Source organism: Rhinolophus sinicus, chromosome 3, assembly GCF_057876585.1.
Source record: "Rhinolophus sinicus isolate RSI-liver-muscle chromosome 3, RSI-T2T, whole genome shotgun sequence".
Classification (NCBI taxonomy): Eukaryota; Metazoa; Chordata; class Mammalia; order Chiroptera; family Rhinolophidae; genus Rhinolophus; species Rhinolophus sinicus.
Window position 1 is genome coordinate 62653778 of NC_142503.1, and position 17462 is coordinate 62671239.

At 36.9% G+C, this 17462-nt stretch overlaps 1 protein-coding gene across 3 annotated transcripts in view; it reads right to left on the reverse strand.

Moving 5' to 3' along the window:
- The window catches only part of KIAA0825 (KIAA0825 ortholog), a 359113-nt gene that overhangs the window by 221951 nt on the left and 119700 nt on the right, over nucleotides 1-17462 (reverse strand). For all 3 annotated transcript variants that reach the window (XM_088796629.1, XM_019711761.3, XM_074328710.2), the window contains one exon: nucleotides 3808-3947. In XM_088796629.1, the coding sequence (XP_088652755.1) occupies nucleotides 3808-3947 (140 nt within the window). The remainder of the gene's footprint in view (nucleotides 1-3807; nucleotides 3948-17462) is intronic.

Sequence of the window (17462 nt, forward strand, 5' to 3'; positions counted from 1 at the left end):
CATTTTTTGGGGCAACGGGCAAAGGAAAGAATGTTAGTAACACTTCATTCGAATGTCACTAGCAGGAAAAGGCCACCTGCTAACAATTGGGAAATTGCCAAATATTTGTTCCTTTGATGCCACATGTAAGAAACTGTTTAGGCCACGTAGCCTCAGTGGGGTAATTGCCAAAATAATTGACAGGGGTTTTTTAAATCAGGCATCCAAAATAGTGTCTTAAAGTTTTAAATCTTCTATAAACATTTGTAGTTAAGTGTTGTGTTTTTTCTTTCAAATTTAAGATGGCCTAACTTAAAAATAAAACCAATGACCATTACTTTCTCATGCCAACTGAACTGTACCCAAATAATGTTATAAATCACCTACCATGTGAAATCAGTTTATTCTTATCAAGTTTTAGCAATTTAATCGTTTCCTCAAAATAGTACGTATTTTTTATACAGGAGGAATTATTATCCATGGCAAAACCATGATTCTACTTCTTAGACGTTGCAGCCTATGAAGCATATATTATACATTTAAGTTTTACAATTCATTTATTTAATTCTGCTATTTTCTGACCCTTAGTGAAGTTGCATCTCATATTATAAGATAGTCTTTCCATATGTGCTCTACTAATTCTTTTAAAATCAATAGAAAGTCTGATAAATCACTTTCATAGAGCAAAACCTAAAGGTACAGACATCATTCTCACTATAAGATAAATCCCATGTTTTCATCTTTGTAGTATGTGGTTGTCTACTTAAAAAAAAAAAATCTGTACCTAACAATTTAATAACTGCTTATTGAAAAAAGAGAACCTTGTTTTAAAATACATATAATAAAAAGTTGTACTTAAAATCTTTGTTCTTATTCATGAGGCAATTTAACAGTTAAATTTTACCACTTAGACTGAAAAGATACTATTTATAAAGAAAACCTCTCTCATAAAAAAGTTGATAATTATGTTGCTTTAAACACCTAATTCAGCATATCTTACTCTAAAGTTTTGCTTTCTTAAATATATGATCAAACTTCTAAATTACTAACTGGTTCTGAAATACTCTGAGACTTCTAAACAAATGAGAAGAAAATTTCAGCAAAAAATATTACAAACTTATTTTTATTATGTAATTTCCATCTTAGACTAGTTAGTAAGATTCCATGAGTATATTGGTTCTAACTTAAAGTTACAAGACTTCTACTGGAGCTTAATAAGTAAGTCAATTGATTAGTAAATTCTGTCACCTCATCCTTACAAAATTGAAAGTAACTAATAAATTCAGTACAATTCCAGAATGGCTATGTAACCCTAATCAAATACCTAACAGCTTTTGTAAAAAAGTGATGGGTATTTGAGCAGATTGGGTAAATACACTTGTGTACCCCATAAGAACCAAACTGAAGGTGATACGATATGGCAATATGGTACCTGGAAGTCTCTCACACAGACAAGAAGGTGAATCTAATACTTTTGGTAAGTAAATGTGGGATTTATTTATAAGAAAACATGGTTAAATATTCATAACTACCATTGTTCTTCCTGTAGTTAGTGGCTATATCAGTATAGTCAAAAGATTTGATCTCAATTGAGTTTCCCAGGCTGCTCTATCTAAGTCTATCGATAGGAGACCATTTCTCTTCTGGGACAATGCTCGTGAGTTACAATGATTATATTAGAGTAACTCTCCAGTGGTGTCAAATACTATCCATGTCACCCAGCCCATATTTTACATCCTAACTGATCACCGACTGGTCAATCACTGGATTTTTTCTATAAAATGCACTGTGGTAGCTTGAGGAGGGATATAAAAATCTATGTTCACATCTAACTACCTAACTGGAAACAGCAGTTAAATGCACATGTGTCCTGGTTGATCCACCCTGAGAGTGGACAGATTACAGTTCCCCCAGATGCCCCTGGTCCACCCCAGGATTTACTATGCATGCGTATTTGTATAGGAAGGGACAGAGAGCTCTGGCTCAGTTCAAAATCCAGGTCTACCCATTATTTATCTATCTATTCGTTATATGGGTCTCTGGGCAAATAACATTATCTTAACCTCTAGTGTCATTATTTTTAATGAGGATAACCACAGTATATACTGTGTAAGGTTATAATAAAAGCCAATTAGATAACAAGTGTAAAGTGCTTAGACAGTGCCTGACACCTACATACGTCAACAGTCAGTGTTGGCTACTTGAGGAAGCAGTTTCCCTAGCACCCGTTTTCCCTTTAGGAGAGTGGAGCTACAGCCTGAAGCTAAAGAAATTGCTTTCAAGTGAATTTTGTGAGTTGAGAGGCCCGAACTGTACTGCTTGGGGTCTAAGGGAAGAAAGTTCGACTCAGAGTTTGGGAGAGGCGTCATCTCCAAATTTCTGCATGGAACACAGTGAGGCTTGAAGAGTTATGGTGACCTTTGGCACCACAGATTTTTATGGATTTGAGAGAACCAGGGGAGAAGCAATATTCTCACAAGGGCTCAGCAGTGAGACACCTCCCTTAAGTGGCTTTTGGGAAGCAAACGTCAAAGTGGATGGGAGAGAAGAACAGGGGGAACTGGTCATGAGCCGATGTGAGAAACTAAAAATTCCCAGAAATGAATGGAGTGATTTGGACAGGGGAATGCTATGAACCTTATTGTATCCCAACAGGCTGGCAGGGCCTGGTGACATCTGCCTCAGTCATATACAGACATAACAACCATATAAGGCAGAGTAAGCTCAGGGCAAATAAGCAGCCAAAGTAATGGATACTGTGAAGTTCAGGGGAGGAAGAGAATAGTGTGAGCTGGAGCTTTCAAAGATCTGGAACATCAGCTGGCCTTGCAGACTGGTGGAAACTGAGATGTCTGTAGAGGTGCTTCAAGTAGAAAAAATGGGTGAGCCACGGAGTGGCAGGGAACACGCACACGGGGCTTCAGGGACAAGACTGAAATGTGTGTGTGCGTGTGTGTACGCGCATGCAAGGGGATAGTGGAAAACAAGTTTAGAAAACGAGTACAGGATCATATTTAAATGGCTGGAGGACATGGATTTGGTTCTGCAGGTGATGGGGAGCTAGAGAAAAAAAAACAATTTTGATTTGGGAAACCAAAAGTGAAACTAGTAATTGATAAAATTAATCTGGCTTCATGTGTCGTATAGAAGGAGAAATGCGTAGGGGGTATGTGAAAATGGTTAGGGAAAACTTCACAGCTGTAGTGGGAGAGCAGTGGGATATAATATTAGGTTGGTATAACATTACTTAACATTTTCTAAAATAGCACTTACAGAGAAAAAAAGAAAATCTAATTAAGATAAGTATGGTCTTCTACTTCTCCTCAGTTTCCACTCTTATTTGCTTACAATTACGTCTCCTTGTCCCACTGGATATGGCTATAAGCCACCGCTTGCTTGTTTATCAGTTTTATAAGCTTCTTCATGACCCACTGAAATTTCTAGCGTGGCTCTAAGGCAGTCTCTCTCTCCCTCTGTCTCTTTTTTTAGGTCTAATTGAGACTTCTGTTTTGGACCTATAACTGTGTTCCTATAATTTTCTGATGCATTTCAAAATCCAGATTTTGATACGTTTCTATATTTATACATAATGATAGTTATGATAGAACAATATTATATAAAAATATTGTTTCCCTTCATTCAGAGTCCCTGAAAAAAATTCTTTCCAATACGTTTATAAAGCAATTCAATATTTTGCCTGCTGCTGACGCCACTACAGTGCAGTTGGTTTACATCCCTCTGCCAATATTCGAATAGGAAAAAAAAATTCATTCAACTCAAACAATGACTGGGTTTTCTGAGGACATTCTCGTAACGACAAATACTCACTTGAGCCCTTCAGCAAGATTCTCAGTAAAATACCATCATGATGCAGTAGGGTTTCCAGAAGCAGGTTCCAATTACAACCTGGCTGGGATAAGAGCAGTTTCAATTGACCCTCAGTTGTCAGTCGTCCAGCTGATGGAGTCCTTTCAAAATGCAAGATAAAGATGGAGTAATGAAGCTAATTTATCTATGAAATTAATAGCCTTAAAGTACAGATGTAATGCTAACTCCTTTAAATGTCAATTCCTCCAAGATTACTCTGAAAATGCTTTCATGCTTGCTTACTTTAGGGTTGCTTAGGGAAGGAATTACATTTAATCTCAACTAGCTCAAAGCAAATTAACATTTGGTAGCCTGCCAAATTTAAAACTGATACAAAATAACCATACCTATATTTCATGGAACTATGTCTGCTGTAGTTTCATAGAGCAAATCAAAATCATTTATGCATTTATTTGTAATGCATTTATTTATTTGTTCATTCACCAACAATATAAATGCCTACTATGTGTTATTAACTTCTTTCATTATTCATGTAAAGAAGTTACAATAGGTTTTCATTACTTAGTAATTTGCCATGTACTATGATTGCCGATAAAACTAAAGGAATTCAAAGCTTCTGTCAAGCGTCAACCGTAATCTAATTATTTAATATGTAAAGCCTTAAATCAACATGCAATTATCAGAACCACTCTAACAGCCACACTGCTACCTACTTGGGTAATCATTTCATCAACGAGATATAATTCCAAGGCAAATAAGCTTTTACTTGGGAAATTATCATCAGTGAACAGAAAAAGAAAATCAGGTTCCCAACATCACCACTTTCATTTACTGATGAATCAGCCAGAGATAAGAAAGTAAAAACTGAAAACTGATAACATAATTCACTTTTTCCCTCTAAAATCTTAAAGTTTAGTTTGGCTAAAGGTCACACCATTTGAAATCAGCTTACAACCCCAACAAGAGAAAAGGCAGGAAATGATCAAACTCAATCTGGTTGCCGCTATAAGGATTGTGGGACTAGGGTGGCACTGGGAAGGAAAGGTGTGATTGAGCAATGTAAAAATGGGAGTGAGAGGACCATAAACTTCAGTGTGGAAAAAAGCAGAACAAAAGGTATTGCTGAGAGAAATGATTTGCAGGATCATTTCCAGATGAAATTTATGGAGTACTGAACCATCCGGTTAGGAACCTAGTCTAGACCAGTAGCTTTCAAAGCCTGGGCCCTGGACTAGCAACATAAGCATCACCTGCGAATTTGTTAAACATGCAAGTTCCTAAGCCTCGTGCCATCAGAAATTCTGGAGCTGGGCCCCAGAGATCTGTGCTGTAACAAGCCCTCTCCAGGGGGTTCTGATGTATGCTGGGGTTTGAGAACCACTGTGGTAGACAGTGCTTCCTGGAGCACAGGTATGAAGGATGGACCCAGTTGGCATCACATTTTCTGCCTCTGTGCCTATGTGCCCATTCGGGTCCAACTTGGCTGCCACCTCTGCGAGGAACTCCTCACAGTCTTTTACTTATCTTAATCCTACCAATCCTTCAATGTACAGTAACAATATCACTTTCTCTGTGAAGTCTCCACTAAACATTTCTCTCCATAGTGGTCCATCTCACTCTGAGTTAACACACTTACAGCAAATATACACGTTAGCACTTTATTATTTCGTCAATTAAAGCTTCACCTCTCTACTCAGGTTGAAGCCTCATGAGGACACAAGAACTTGTTTTAATCCTCAAAGCACCTACCAGTGAACTAAGTACATGGAAGGGCTCTGTAAATGTTAGCTGATTGAATCATATGATTATAAATGGGTAGGCAAACTCTTAAAAAATAAAAAAGACATTTTGCCAACAGGCCTATTTAAACAAAAGTGAGAAGATCCAAAGATATAAAATGAAGACGTTTCAAAGCATCTCTTCCTTGGCTTAGCTTGGCATTTGGAACATCTCACAATCTTATGATACACAAAAGTCTTCAGCCTGCATCTGAACTTTGGACCAACTCAGGGTTCCCAGGTGAGACTCTGATGAACATGACTCAAAACAGAGAAACTCCTTGGGCGATTGGTGGGGCAGTGTTGGCTAGGAAAACTCCTGCCCTGGGTTGGGGGGGGGGGGTTGGGTGGGGGGTGGTGAAGAGAGAAGCTGGAAGTTATTTTACTTAACTCTCGTGCAGAGGAACATAGTCCACCATTTTAGGAGTTCTGAATTACCTTGGGAATTCCCAAATTGGTCTGGCTCTTGCAGTAGTTCCAAATACGGTACCAAGGGAGGAATCCACTAGGTGAGCCCTTCAGACTAAAACACTGAAGCAGATCCTAAAATTGGCTGTCCCTATTTCTCTCCTAAACCCCAACTGCTAACATCTGGGAACTAGCTTGGGGTTCAGTAGATGCAAAGCATCTAGTTGGTAGTAAGTGGTGTATTAAAATTGACTTAATTTTTGAACATTGCCAACCTATAGATTTTACTTAAATGGAGTGCTGATTTAAAGATACATTGAATGAACGGAAAGATCCAGTTTGAGGGAGTGTAGGGAAGAAGGGGGATCTTTGAGAGACAGCCTGAAGAAGGAGTCAGGAGCCGGATCATGGAGGGCATCATTGGCCAAGGTGGGGATTTGGGCCCCGGTGAAGACTTTAAGGCCGACGAATTTCCTGATCTGGCTGCAGTGAAGAGAATAGGCTGGAGGGGGTTAATGTTTTGCTCAGCCCTTTCTTTAGACATGGAACAAAACAAAATAATTTGAGTGTAATTTCATACCACTGTATCGGAATACCTGATTATAAATAAAACCTCTCATTTACCAGATGGGAAGCTGTTTGTTGAAATGTACCTCAATTCTAAGATCTTTCAACTTATCACAGATTTCAAAATGTACAGTAGAATGAGTCACTATGAGGAAAAATAAAATATTACAAACATTCCTGAATCACCAAGCTCCGAGTAATAAATGCACTGAGGAGTCTGTGTTGGGCATATGGAGAAGCATATGTTCCCTCATCCTTTGAGCTGGTGGAGCTGTGAAAGTGAGATTAGCCTCACGAAAAATGACAGAAAGGGAAATTTTATATATATTTATATATATAATATGTATCAAATATGTACATGTTGAATTCCACTATAGTACAAAGAAGAGAACAAAAATGTATAAATCCATTGGAATGTATAAATCTTGTATTGGGAGACAGGACAAATTTATGGCTGGGTTATACTGGGCTTATACTCTAATACGTGCTATATTTCTAGAGCATGAATTGGCCTAAAGAAATTTTCAAATCCAGGTAGTAAGGAGTGATACAATAATGAGATTCAATCATTATTGGTTTATGAAACTAACACATTATTTTTATAGAATCACCATGTGAAATCTTAGCTGTGTGCAGGTGTGTTTACCTTTATAAAATTCATCAAGTACTTCACTTGTAATTGCTGCAATTTAAAAATACGTGTTTATACTACAATAGGAAGTTTTAAAAGAATCTTACTTCCATTAGTGCACACCAGCCTGATTCCCACTGCAATAGAAACAGCCTTACTGCTCAGACCATGTGACCACAGGATTCACGGAGCCTACCCTGTATGTATCGTGCAGAAGCTGACAGACTAGTTGAACACTAGAATGGACTCAGAAGTGCACAGCTTGAGGATGACATCCTGTGTGAAGGGCACTGCTCTTCAAGATTTGATATTTAATTCGAACCAACAGCCATTGTAGGATACTATGTCCCCAGCAGACAAACTCCATGGACCTGGGAGCCAACAGGTGAAAGTAGAGGGGCCCCTCTCCCCAGCTCCTGATGACCCTCTTGGGGAATTTGTGTTTTCTGTCCCCACAGGCATTGTGGGATTGCAGGTCCTGGTTTTTGTGGCGGTCCTCTACCAGGGGATCAAAAAGGATTCTACTAAGCTTAAGTTACAGTTGCCATCTGGTCACTTTTGGCTTCCCATGCCAGCAGTCTATCAGGTGAAGAAAGGATTTCCTACACTGGCGAAGGTGATGAACCCTAATTATCACGAGAAGCTGGAGTTACCACTATAGAAGGGGAGTAGGGAGCAGTATGTCTGTAATTCACGAGTTCATCAGGGCATCTCCCTTTTGCTCTCATGACTGGTAATCACCATAAATAGATGACTGAAATAACCACATTCTGGTAAGAGAACAATAGCAGGGTTTCCACCCCTCAGTGACTCCACTGGGCAACAACACAACCCAGTAGATGTGACCACTGAGGGGGAGGGGAAGCTGGAAGGAGAGGCAGAGAAATGTAATAATGAGAATCACCATTTGCAGACTCTGAAATAACTGCAGCAGGGCATACTTTAGCTTGTCCCACTCACTCCACTGTAATAAAACTTTTTTTTAAAGAAATTTTGACCAGGAATCACCTAGAAGAATTAATGGTAGGACTCAGAGAACTTAACATGGGGAATGCGTGGATTTCCATAGTGCAAGGGGTAGACCAAAGCAGATGTTGTCAATGTCCCCACATCCTCTTGCCCTTACCACTTGGTTGACACTGGTCTGACTAATGACTGTAAGAACCTGCATTTCTCTACCTTCCAGCAAGACAGGCTGGCAGTGCCAGTGAATTAACACCCCCAGTGCAGCCCTCAATCAATAACTGATGGAAATTGCTGTATAAATACCTCAGCATCCTCACTCCCTTGGTGGGATAACTCAGTGGGAATTTCACACGGGTTCCAAGAATTTCCCCAGAACATTTACCTTCTGGTTACTCCTTGGTAGCTGGCTTGATCACATTAATCTTTATCTGCTCTCCTCCTTTGTCTCACTTACCCTCTCCCCTTCCTATTTTTTCTTCCACTTAGAAGATAAACTACTGTCACTTTGAGTCCTTGTCTCAGGAGCTGATTCTTGGGGAAATCCAAAATAAGACATGCGTGGAGATACTTAACATTCATCTCACTTAATCTTTGTTTCAGGATTATTGAGAAACTAGTCCAAGTTCATTTAGTTAATAATTGTGGCTACGGACTTTGAACCCAGGTCTCTCCGTCTTTAAACCCCATGCTCATTCCGTGTTTCTGTCCATTTAACCTGCATGTTATTTGGTGGGTAAGTTGTATTTTCCAGCATTGAGGATGTTTGGCTCTATTTAATCTCGTGATTGAGGATACCATGTTTTTGACCCAAAATCAAGTTTGTGGTCTCAAGGCTGATTCCCAAATTGGAGACATGTTATTCAAGGTATCTAGGGACTGATTTCGACCAGATGGTTCTTGTCAAGGATTACTGGCCCAAATTTATACCAGAGACCATAAGTTACATGATTCAGAGAACAAAGGCAAGGGCATAACTAAAGAGAAACTGAGAGCAAAAGCCCTATAGTGGGAAAATGGAAGCAGAGGGGAAGCCCCGTATTACTATATTACTCTTGGCTTTCCAAAACTAATTCTTGAAGATCTTTCTAGGAAAATAAGTAAAGACAAATCTTTAAAGCAATTTTGTCATCTTTCTTTAAGAATACAACTTTAGTATCTGAGAAAAAAAGTTGACGGGGGGAAATCCCAAAATGTTTTCTTCATTACTTTAACCAAAAGAATATAAATTATACATACCGTGTTTCCCTGAAAATAAGACCTAGCCGACCATCAGCTGTAATGCGTCTTTTGGAGCAAAAATTAATATAAGACCCAGTATTATATTATATTATATTATACTATATTATATTACATTATGTTATATCATATTATATTATATAAGACCCGGTCTTATAGTAAAATAAGACTGGGTCTTATATTAATTTTTGCTCCAAAGACACATTAGAGCTGATGGTCCAGCTAGGTCTAATTTTCGAGGAAACGTGGTAGATATAGCATTGAAAATGTTTGCATATATTTTAATCTCTATAATCAGATTATAGCCAAGCCTCTTTGATCTTTATAATTAAAGATTATCCAATAAATAGAAATTAGACAGGGTTCACCTAAATGATTTCATAGAGGATTTGCCTTGATTTTTAATAATTTTGTCCAATAGGATAGATTGACATTCTTAAAGAGTCTCATTTTTTTCAGAGTTAGTTGTATCTGCACTATCTAGTATACAACTTAGAGGGTAGGCATTCAACCTATGAGGACCTGCGTTATTTCCTGATTTTAGCAAATTAGCCTTTTTCACTTGTGATGACCCCATTTCCCCCAAATCACCCAAAGATATTCATACCTAAAGTTCATAGCCCTAGCTCCACATTTTAGTGTTACATAAGTAGCATATCCCATTTCTAAAAATCTCTAGAAATCAAATTTTAATTTTAAAATCAATATTACACTTCAGCCAGCAGTTGGGACTCTCTCTGAAGTCATGTTCATCCAGCACCTGAGTCACTGAGACACTGGACAGCACTAAATTCTCAGCCACCCCTTTTGAGGAGCAGAAGTTATCTCTCTGGAACCCCATGTACCAGAGAGTTAATATCCTGTTACAGGGAGTTCAAGAAAGTTCTCCCCTGGAATCATGCTTCTAATAAGGGCAGAGACCCAATGAGAAAGCAGTTTAATATTCTCTATACTTGTAGTAGGTTCTTTTCACATGTTTATGTAATTGACAAAATCTCCAGCTTTCTGAAACATATAGCTCTTTACTAACACAACAGTACTGAGAATGATTGTTTAGTAAGTACCTCTGTGATGAGTGCCATGTGGGCATGTTAGTTCACTTAATCCTAATAACTCTGCCATGACAGTCCCTCAGAAGTTAAGGAAAGAAGGTGCTTCAAGATGGAAGAAGTGCATAATGGGAATGCATGCTGTTTTCAAGTGGATCAATGAGATTGTATTGTATTTATGTCTCATCTCCCTTGCCAAAATATAGTTTCACATAGTACAGGGAAACTGAAGCTCACATTGGTTAATTTACTTTCCAAGATCACAAAACTAAATAGGTTTATAAACTATGACTGTCTAATGTGAAAACCTATTGCTGTCTTCTGTTATTCTCATTGCTGGTTCCACTGCTATTTTCTTATTTGTATATCTTTAATCTATAATAGAAAAGTAAAGATAGGAGGGATATAAACTTTAAGATATCTAGGTACGTCAACTACCTAGTTCATCTGACATTTTCAGTTCTTTTAATAACTACTCCATAGGCACATGACTTTCTCTCTGAAAATCTTTTCAAAGATCCAGCTGTTTGTCCATCCACACTTTGGAACAGCCACTTAAGAGCTTTGGTGTTAAAAAGCTCTCATTACTTCTCCCCTGGCTGTTGGCTCCATGTCAAAGCTTGGCACCTCATCAGAGTACAAGCTCTCTAAGCTCTTTTCCTCAGTCCTGTGGAACAGCTGTTAGCAGCAGCTGGGAGACCAAAGCTCTTTTTTCATCCTCCTCTCCAGATGTTCTCTCTTCAGGATACCAAAAGTCACCTCCTCAATGAGACCATGCTTCCCATGACTGAGCTTTACCACTCAGATCAAATGTTTGAAAAGAGCTAAATGTACCATTTAACATGGTACTATCTGATAACAATACTGCTTTGAACACATTTGTTCCTTCATTCACTAATTTATTCAGCTAATTTTTATTGGCTGATTTCTATGTGCTAGACTATGGAGACACAACAGTAAGCAAAAACAGTCTATTCTACAGACTTTAGTGGAGAATACATATATAGTTTAAATGATCATACAAATATAGACATAAGTATAATTCTGAGAACTCAGTGAAGGAAAAGCAAAAGATGCCATTAGAAGATATAACAAGAAAAAGTGAACTAGTCTTTGGAGTTAATGAAAGGCTTTCCTACAGACGTCACATTGGAGCTGAGATAGGAAGATAAGTTGGCATCAACTAGGTGAAGGAGGAAGAAGACATTTCAGGGAAAGGGAAAAGTATGTGCAAAAATCCTGTGGCAGAAAGGACCATGACACGGCAAGGAAATGTAAAAAGGCTAATGTGTGGAAAGCAGACTCACAGGGTAGTGTGGTATCAGAAGAGGTTAAAGAGGTGGGTAATCCACATCTCTGTAGGTCTTATAGGTCATGCTAAAAAAGTTTTTGTGTATATTTAAGGACAAAGGGAAATTCATGGAAGATTTTTAAGCCATACGTGCAAAACGATAACATCTAGTTTTGAAAATAGATTTGGGCTTGAGAAATCTCTGGCTGCAGTTTGGAGAATATTGGAAATGGCAGTCAACACAGATATAGGAAGAAAACTAGGTCTTGCAATAGTCAGGAGAGAGTTGGTGGTTTGGACTAAGGCAAAGGTGAAGCTATGAAGAGCAGGTATCAAGGGTTAAAATTAATGAGACTTAGTAATGCATTGGATAGAGTAGGAGAAAAAGAGGGAGGTGGTTAGGTTGCTTCCTAGGTCTCTGGCTTCTACAATTGCATGGAGGTACCATTAGCCAACATAGGGAAAAATAGAAGGGGATCAGTTTGAAGGGGGAATATCCTAAGTTTAGTTTTGGTCATGTTGAATTTGAGGTGTCTTTGTGACCTCTAGATGTAAACCTCAAGCATTCATATATGGTTGGCACCCATGACTATATGGGTCTGTAGTTCCATATAGGACTTAAAATTAGAGAAATGAATTTGGGTGCACATGCGGACTACATGAAGACGTAGGCAAGTATGACTTCATCTCGAAAAAGGGTCACTAAGATTGTATTCCTCACTAATATGTAACTATTTGAGAAAAGAGACTTTGCCTCAAACTTCATTGCCTATCTCTTCTCTCACCATTAACACCTAGCATAATGCCTTACTTGGAGAAAAAATTGAAATGCATTTATTGAAAGAATGGACAAACACAATTTGGTTGAATGGAATAAAAGACCCACAAAACATATATGATATAGCGAAGCCAAAGGTAGCTTAACATATTTAGGGAAAGAAAAAAGTATATAAATTTGAAACAGGATTGCATTTGGTAAAAGCATAATAGAAACAAAGGCATAGTAGAAATGAATATCTACAGCTCAGAATGGACTGGCCAGGAATCAAAACCTCATGTTGTCATCGTAAGAGAAAATGAGCAGTGTAAAATGAATAGACTGTTTACTCACACGGATTATGCTACTTGGATGCAGTATGCAGTTATGACCTACTTAGCTAAGGAAGACCTGAAAAATACTTGGAAATATTTAAAAATATACAAGAAGATGAAAGTTTATAAATAATAAAAAGCACTGTAATGCAACATAGTATAATTGACTAAGATGGTATTCTTTCTTGAACATTTATATGAAAGCACAGTATGGTGTCATAGCATTTACCTTGTGATTAATATATTCTCCACATGCCTTAGTCTAATCTAATATGAAACTGATTACTCTTTCTAACTCAACTTGCATCGTTAGTCTATACTACTGCTAGGGATAATGAACACAGTACATTTTACTTATTGCTTTGAAAATACATTCACTTTCCCTAAAGCAAACTCTTCTCAACTGTTCCAGGGGTTCTAGGAGAACATGAAAAATTCTATTTTTACCAATTTGTACACTTCTAGTAATCCTATAGACAAATTTATGATCCATACAACTGTTTATGCATTTGTAACCCTTATTTTAAGTCATAATTTCATACCTTCCTCCTTGCTCCATTTCTTCCTTCTCATGCACTTTTAATTTATTATCTTAATATATTTAATGCTATTAAAAGCTGACTGAAATTCTTTCTGAAACAATGCACAGGTATAAATAAATAAGCAAATAGATGAATGAGTTACTAAGATCCTCCGTAATAGCAAATATTTCAATCACTTCTCCTCTGAGCATCCCCTTTTCAAAAAAGAAAAGCCTAATACATCTTTAGTTTGTCATTGTCTGAAATACCCACATATTCCCCTGAACAGTTCGTTTTTGTTGCTAAGGTAAGGAATGAAGTTTTGAATGATAATTAGTGTGTAAAAGACACAGAAAAACAGCTGATATATGTGGGAGAAATGGATGAAAAGGTGGAAATTTTTAAGGTCATATGATGATAGTCTAGGAATCCCCATTGTAATGTTTAACAAATGCAAGCCAATAATTTAAGTTATTTTGAATATTACTTTTATTGCTGTCCTGGGTTCCTCTGACTATACCACAACTCTGAATATGTTGAATCATAAATCATATGGGCCATGTCTCTCTAAGCAGATTATGCGAACCTGTTAGAGAATAATTGTGAGAAAGTATTGCACTCACTGAAGGCGGGGTTTATACTGTTCCTTGCATTGAGGATTTAGAAAGGCAAAGGGAGAACCAAAGGCAATCTGGGAGACAAATCTACATTAATGAAAGGCCATTGATAATAAGCAATAAATAAAAGTCGAAGGTATAAAACAATTGTGTTTTAAACACAAGTGAGGAGACTGACAGCTGAAGCAGAGAAAACTGTTGGGTGTTCCAGGAAATAAGCCAGGCTAGCCAGTGCTGGTGAAACAGAAGCTACTATAGGTTCTCGAGCAGGAGAGTATTTTAAACATGATAAATGATAGCAAATTGCACTAAGGTTGTTGTAATGGGTTGGAGAGAAAGATGGTTCTAAGAGAACTTTGGAGGAAGAATCAACTGAACATGACACACTAGCAACAGGCAAAGAAGCAATTCAACATAGAAACCATACTCAAGTTTCTGCTCTGAAGTGTTTAAGAATAAAAGACACCAGGCGTGGAAGAGAAGGGAAGAGTGGAAGACAGGATCAACTGACGACATCCTAATGGGTTTCCAATAATACAGTAGGTCGTTCAAGAAACATGGGCAGCTGGATATATGTTGGGGTAAAGATAAGTGCTCAGAACTAGAGATGAAGAGCTAGAAATCATCTGTATGGAGGTTATAGGGTAAGTCATGTGAACAAAAGAGCAATAAAAACATGGGGTTTCTTTTTGCTTTTAAAAAGTTTTTGTCTCAATAAATTGGTTTCATTGTAGAAAATTTGGAAAATATAGAGAACTACACAGACAAAAACTAAAATTGCTTGCAACCCTACCATATAAAGATAAAGACTATAAACTCTCTAGTACATGTCCTTTAAATATGTTTTATATATATACATTTTAATGCTATACATATAGTAACATGACTCAATACTTCTCAGTGCTATTTATACTTCTCAGTGCCTTCCAATAACTGTTCATCTTCTGGAAAACTGAGGTTCTGTCATCCTACAAGTTTAGAGAATCAGCATACTAGCTCCCTCTGTTGCAGATAAACAGCGTACACTAGTATATCAGAGCTCCCACAATGTTGAATCACAAAAAAAAACTTTACATAAGATAACTGATGATCGTAGATTTTTCTCCCACACGTGTTAACATCACCCTGAACTGCTCTCCCTCTGAAAGGTGGAGCTGTAGTTCTCAGGAGCTTGAACTTTGGAAGAGGATAAACCTAGTTTCAGAGTCTGCCTCCCAGCTTTGTTCTCTTCTTATTACTTTACTCTCCACAAAAGAAGCACATGAATACTTACCTCACAGACCGGTGTGAGGTTTAAAAGAGATAATGTACACGAAGCATTGGCATGTCTGGTATGCTGTTATCACTCCAAAAACTGGGACAACTTTGATGATGTCATAATTGCTAACCTGTATTTTCCCCTTAACTATAAATCACAATTATTTGACATTTAATATTTTTTAAAATCAACCCTTTCAATGACTCCACATTAGTCCATCGTACGGCTATTCCATAATTGATTTGTCTAATTCCATACTGTGAGACATATATTGCCATGTTTTTTTCTTTCACAAATAATGCTTCAGTGAAAATGCTTACATATAAAATTTTGTCAACAGTTGTGATTAATTCTTTATGATTGATTCCTAGAAATAAAATCGCTGTATTAAGGGATATAAATATCATTAAGGTTTTTGATGTAGCTTACTAAACTGCCCTCCAGAAAGCTTGTATCAAATTGCATTTTCACTATGGGCTGACTAGTCAATCACCCCATGTTTTAATCTTTGTGTTAGCATAATAGTGGAAGTTGGTTGCTACACAGAAGCAGAAAAAAAGTCTTAATACATTTACATGTGCTTTAGGTATAGAAAAGAGAAAGAAGTTAAATACAAGAAGTAGTAATTTGAAAGATAAACCCATTCCCATGGCGACTTCCCATGCCCCTAGCTGGGCTGAACAGAGCAAGCCTGGAGGTAGATGTCTTACAGACCTAAACCTAAAGGGGCATAACTCCAATGGTTATAGATTAAGATAAAAGTAGGTAATACAAATAGACTAAAGAAAATATGAAAATAACATGGTAAACAAATACATTAAGAAGTTGGGGAACTCATTAAAATAACACATGTTGTTTGCTTAACTCATACTGTAAAAGATCCAGTTGTTTAATTTGTTATTTTTGTAGTAATGAGTACTAAAGAGTCGGCTGTTTAATTCTCAAAGACGTAAGAGTATATTTACACGCCAGGTGACAGGGTATTGACATGACAGAGTTTTAAGGGTATTCCATTTCTAGGAATCGATCCTAAGAAATGAATTAGAGATGCTGAAAAAGTTTTACGTGTAAGTGAAGTAAAAACAATATACTGAGGTCCTTGAAAGTAGGGTCTTTGTCTCACTGATCTTGGATTCCCCATTATCTAGGGAATAGGCACATAACAGGTAAATCATATATGTTTGCTGTATTTATAGAGACTTTGTGTATGAGGTTCTCACCCTCTATTTATGGGTAAGACTCATTCCTCAAGAGAGAGACATTTAATATTTTTTAAAATCAACCCTTTTAATAATTCCACATTAGTCTATCATATGGCTATTGCATAATTGATTTGTCTAATTCCATTAGACAGTCAATTTAGATGGTGAAATCACTGATAATGTATTTCCAAGATGAATCAAGAACACATGGGGATTAATAATATCTCTTTCAGCTATATATAATATATTTACTTACAGACACCAAAGAAAGGTACTTTTTAATGATATATTCAGCTCAGAATCTAACTGACTTTCCACATAATGCCACAAAATATCATCCGATTACTCTGGAAGTACATTTCATGCTTTAAATGATTTTTCTTATATTTAAATAAGATTAGTTAAATAAAAGTGAAATACCTTATTCATAATCAACCCTTTCAATGACTCCACATTAGTCTATCGTATGGCTCTCCCGTAGGTGATCTGTCTAATTCCATACTGTGGGACATTTATCCCCATGAGACAGTTATCCCTGTCTAAACTTTTACTAAGGCTCCGAGTTAGTTACATGAATTAACCAGTTTTGCTGTCCTTTTTGAAAATTAGTTGGAGAACTGCCAAATCTCCAGTCATGGGTCAAGAAGGATGAATTTCAAAATGGTTAGGCAATTAGCTAAAATAGAACAAAATTCCAAAAATTCACATTTTTCTACTATATCTACTATATTATATCTACTATATAGTAGCTACAGTAGATATACCTACTGTAGCTACTATATTAATAAAGCTGTAAATTAGTAAACATAATTAGGAGGCCTGTATCTTGGATTCTTGAGCATATATATATATATATATATATATATATATAGTAGATAATATTATATATATTATATATAAATATAATAATATTATATATGATATTATATATAATATTCTTTACTTATCTGTGTATTATATAAAGTTGTAATTTATTTTTGTATGATGCATTTGTTTCTATTAAACTTTAAAAGGAATTAAAAAATTAAAGATAGTATAG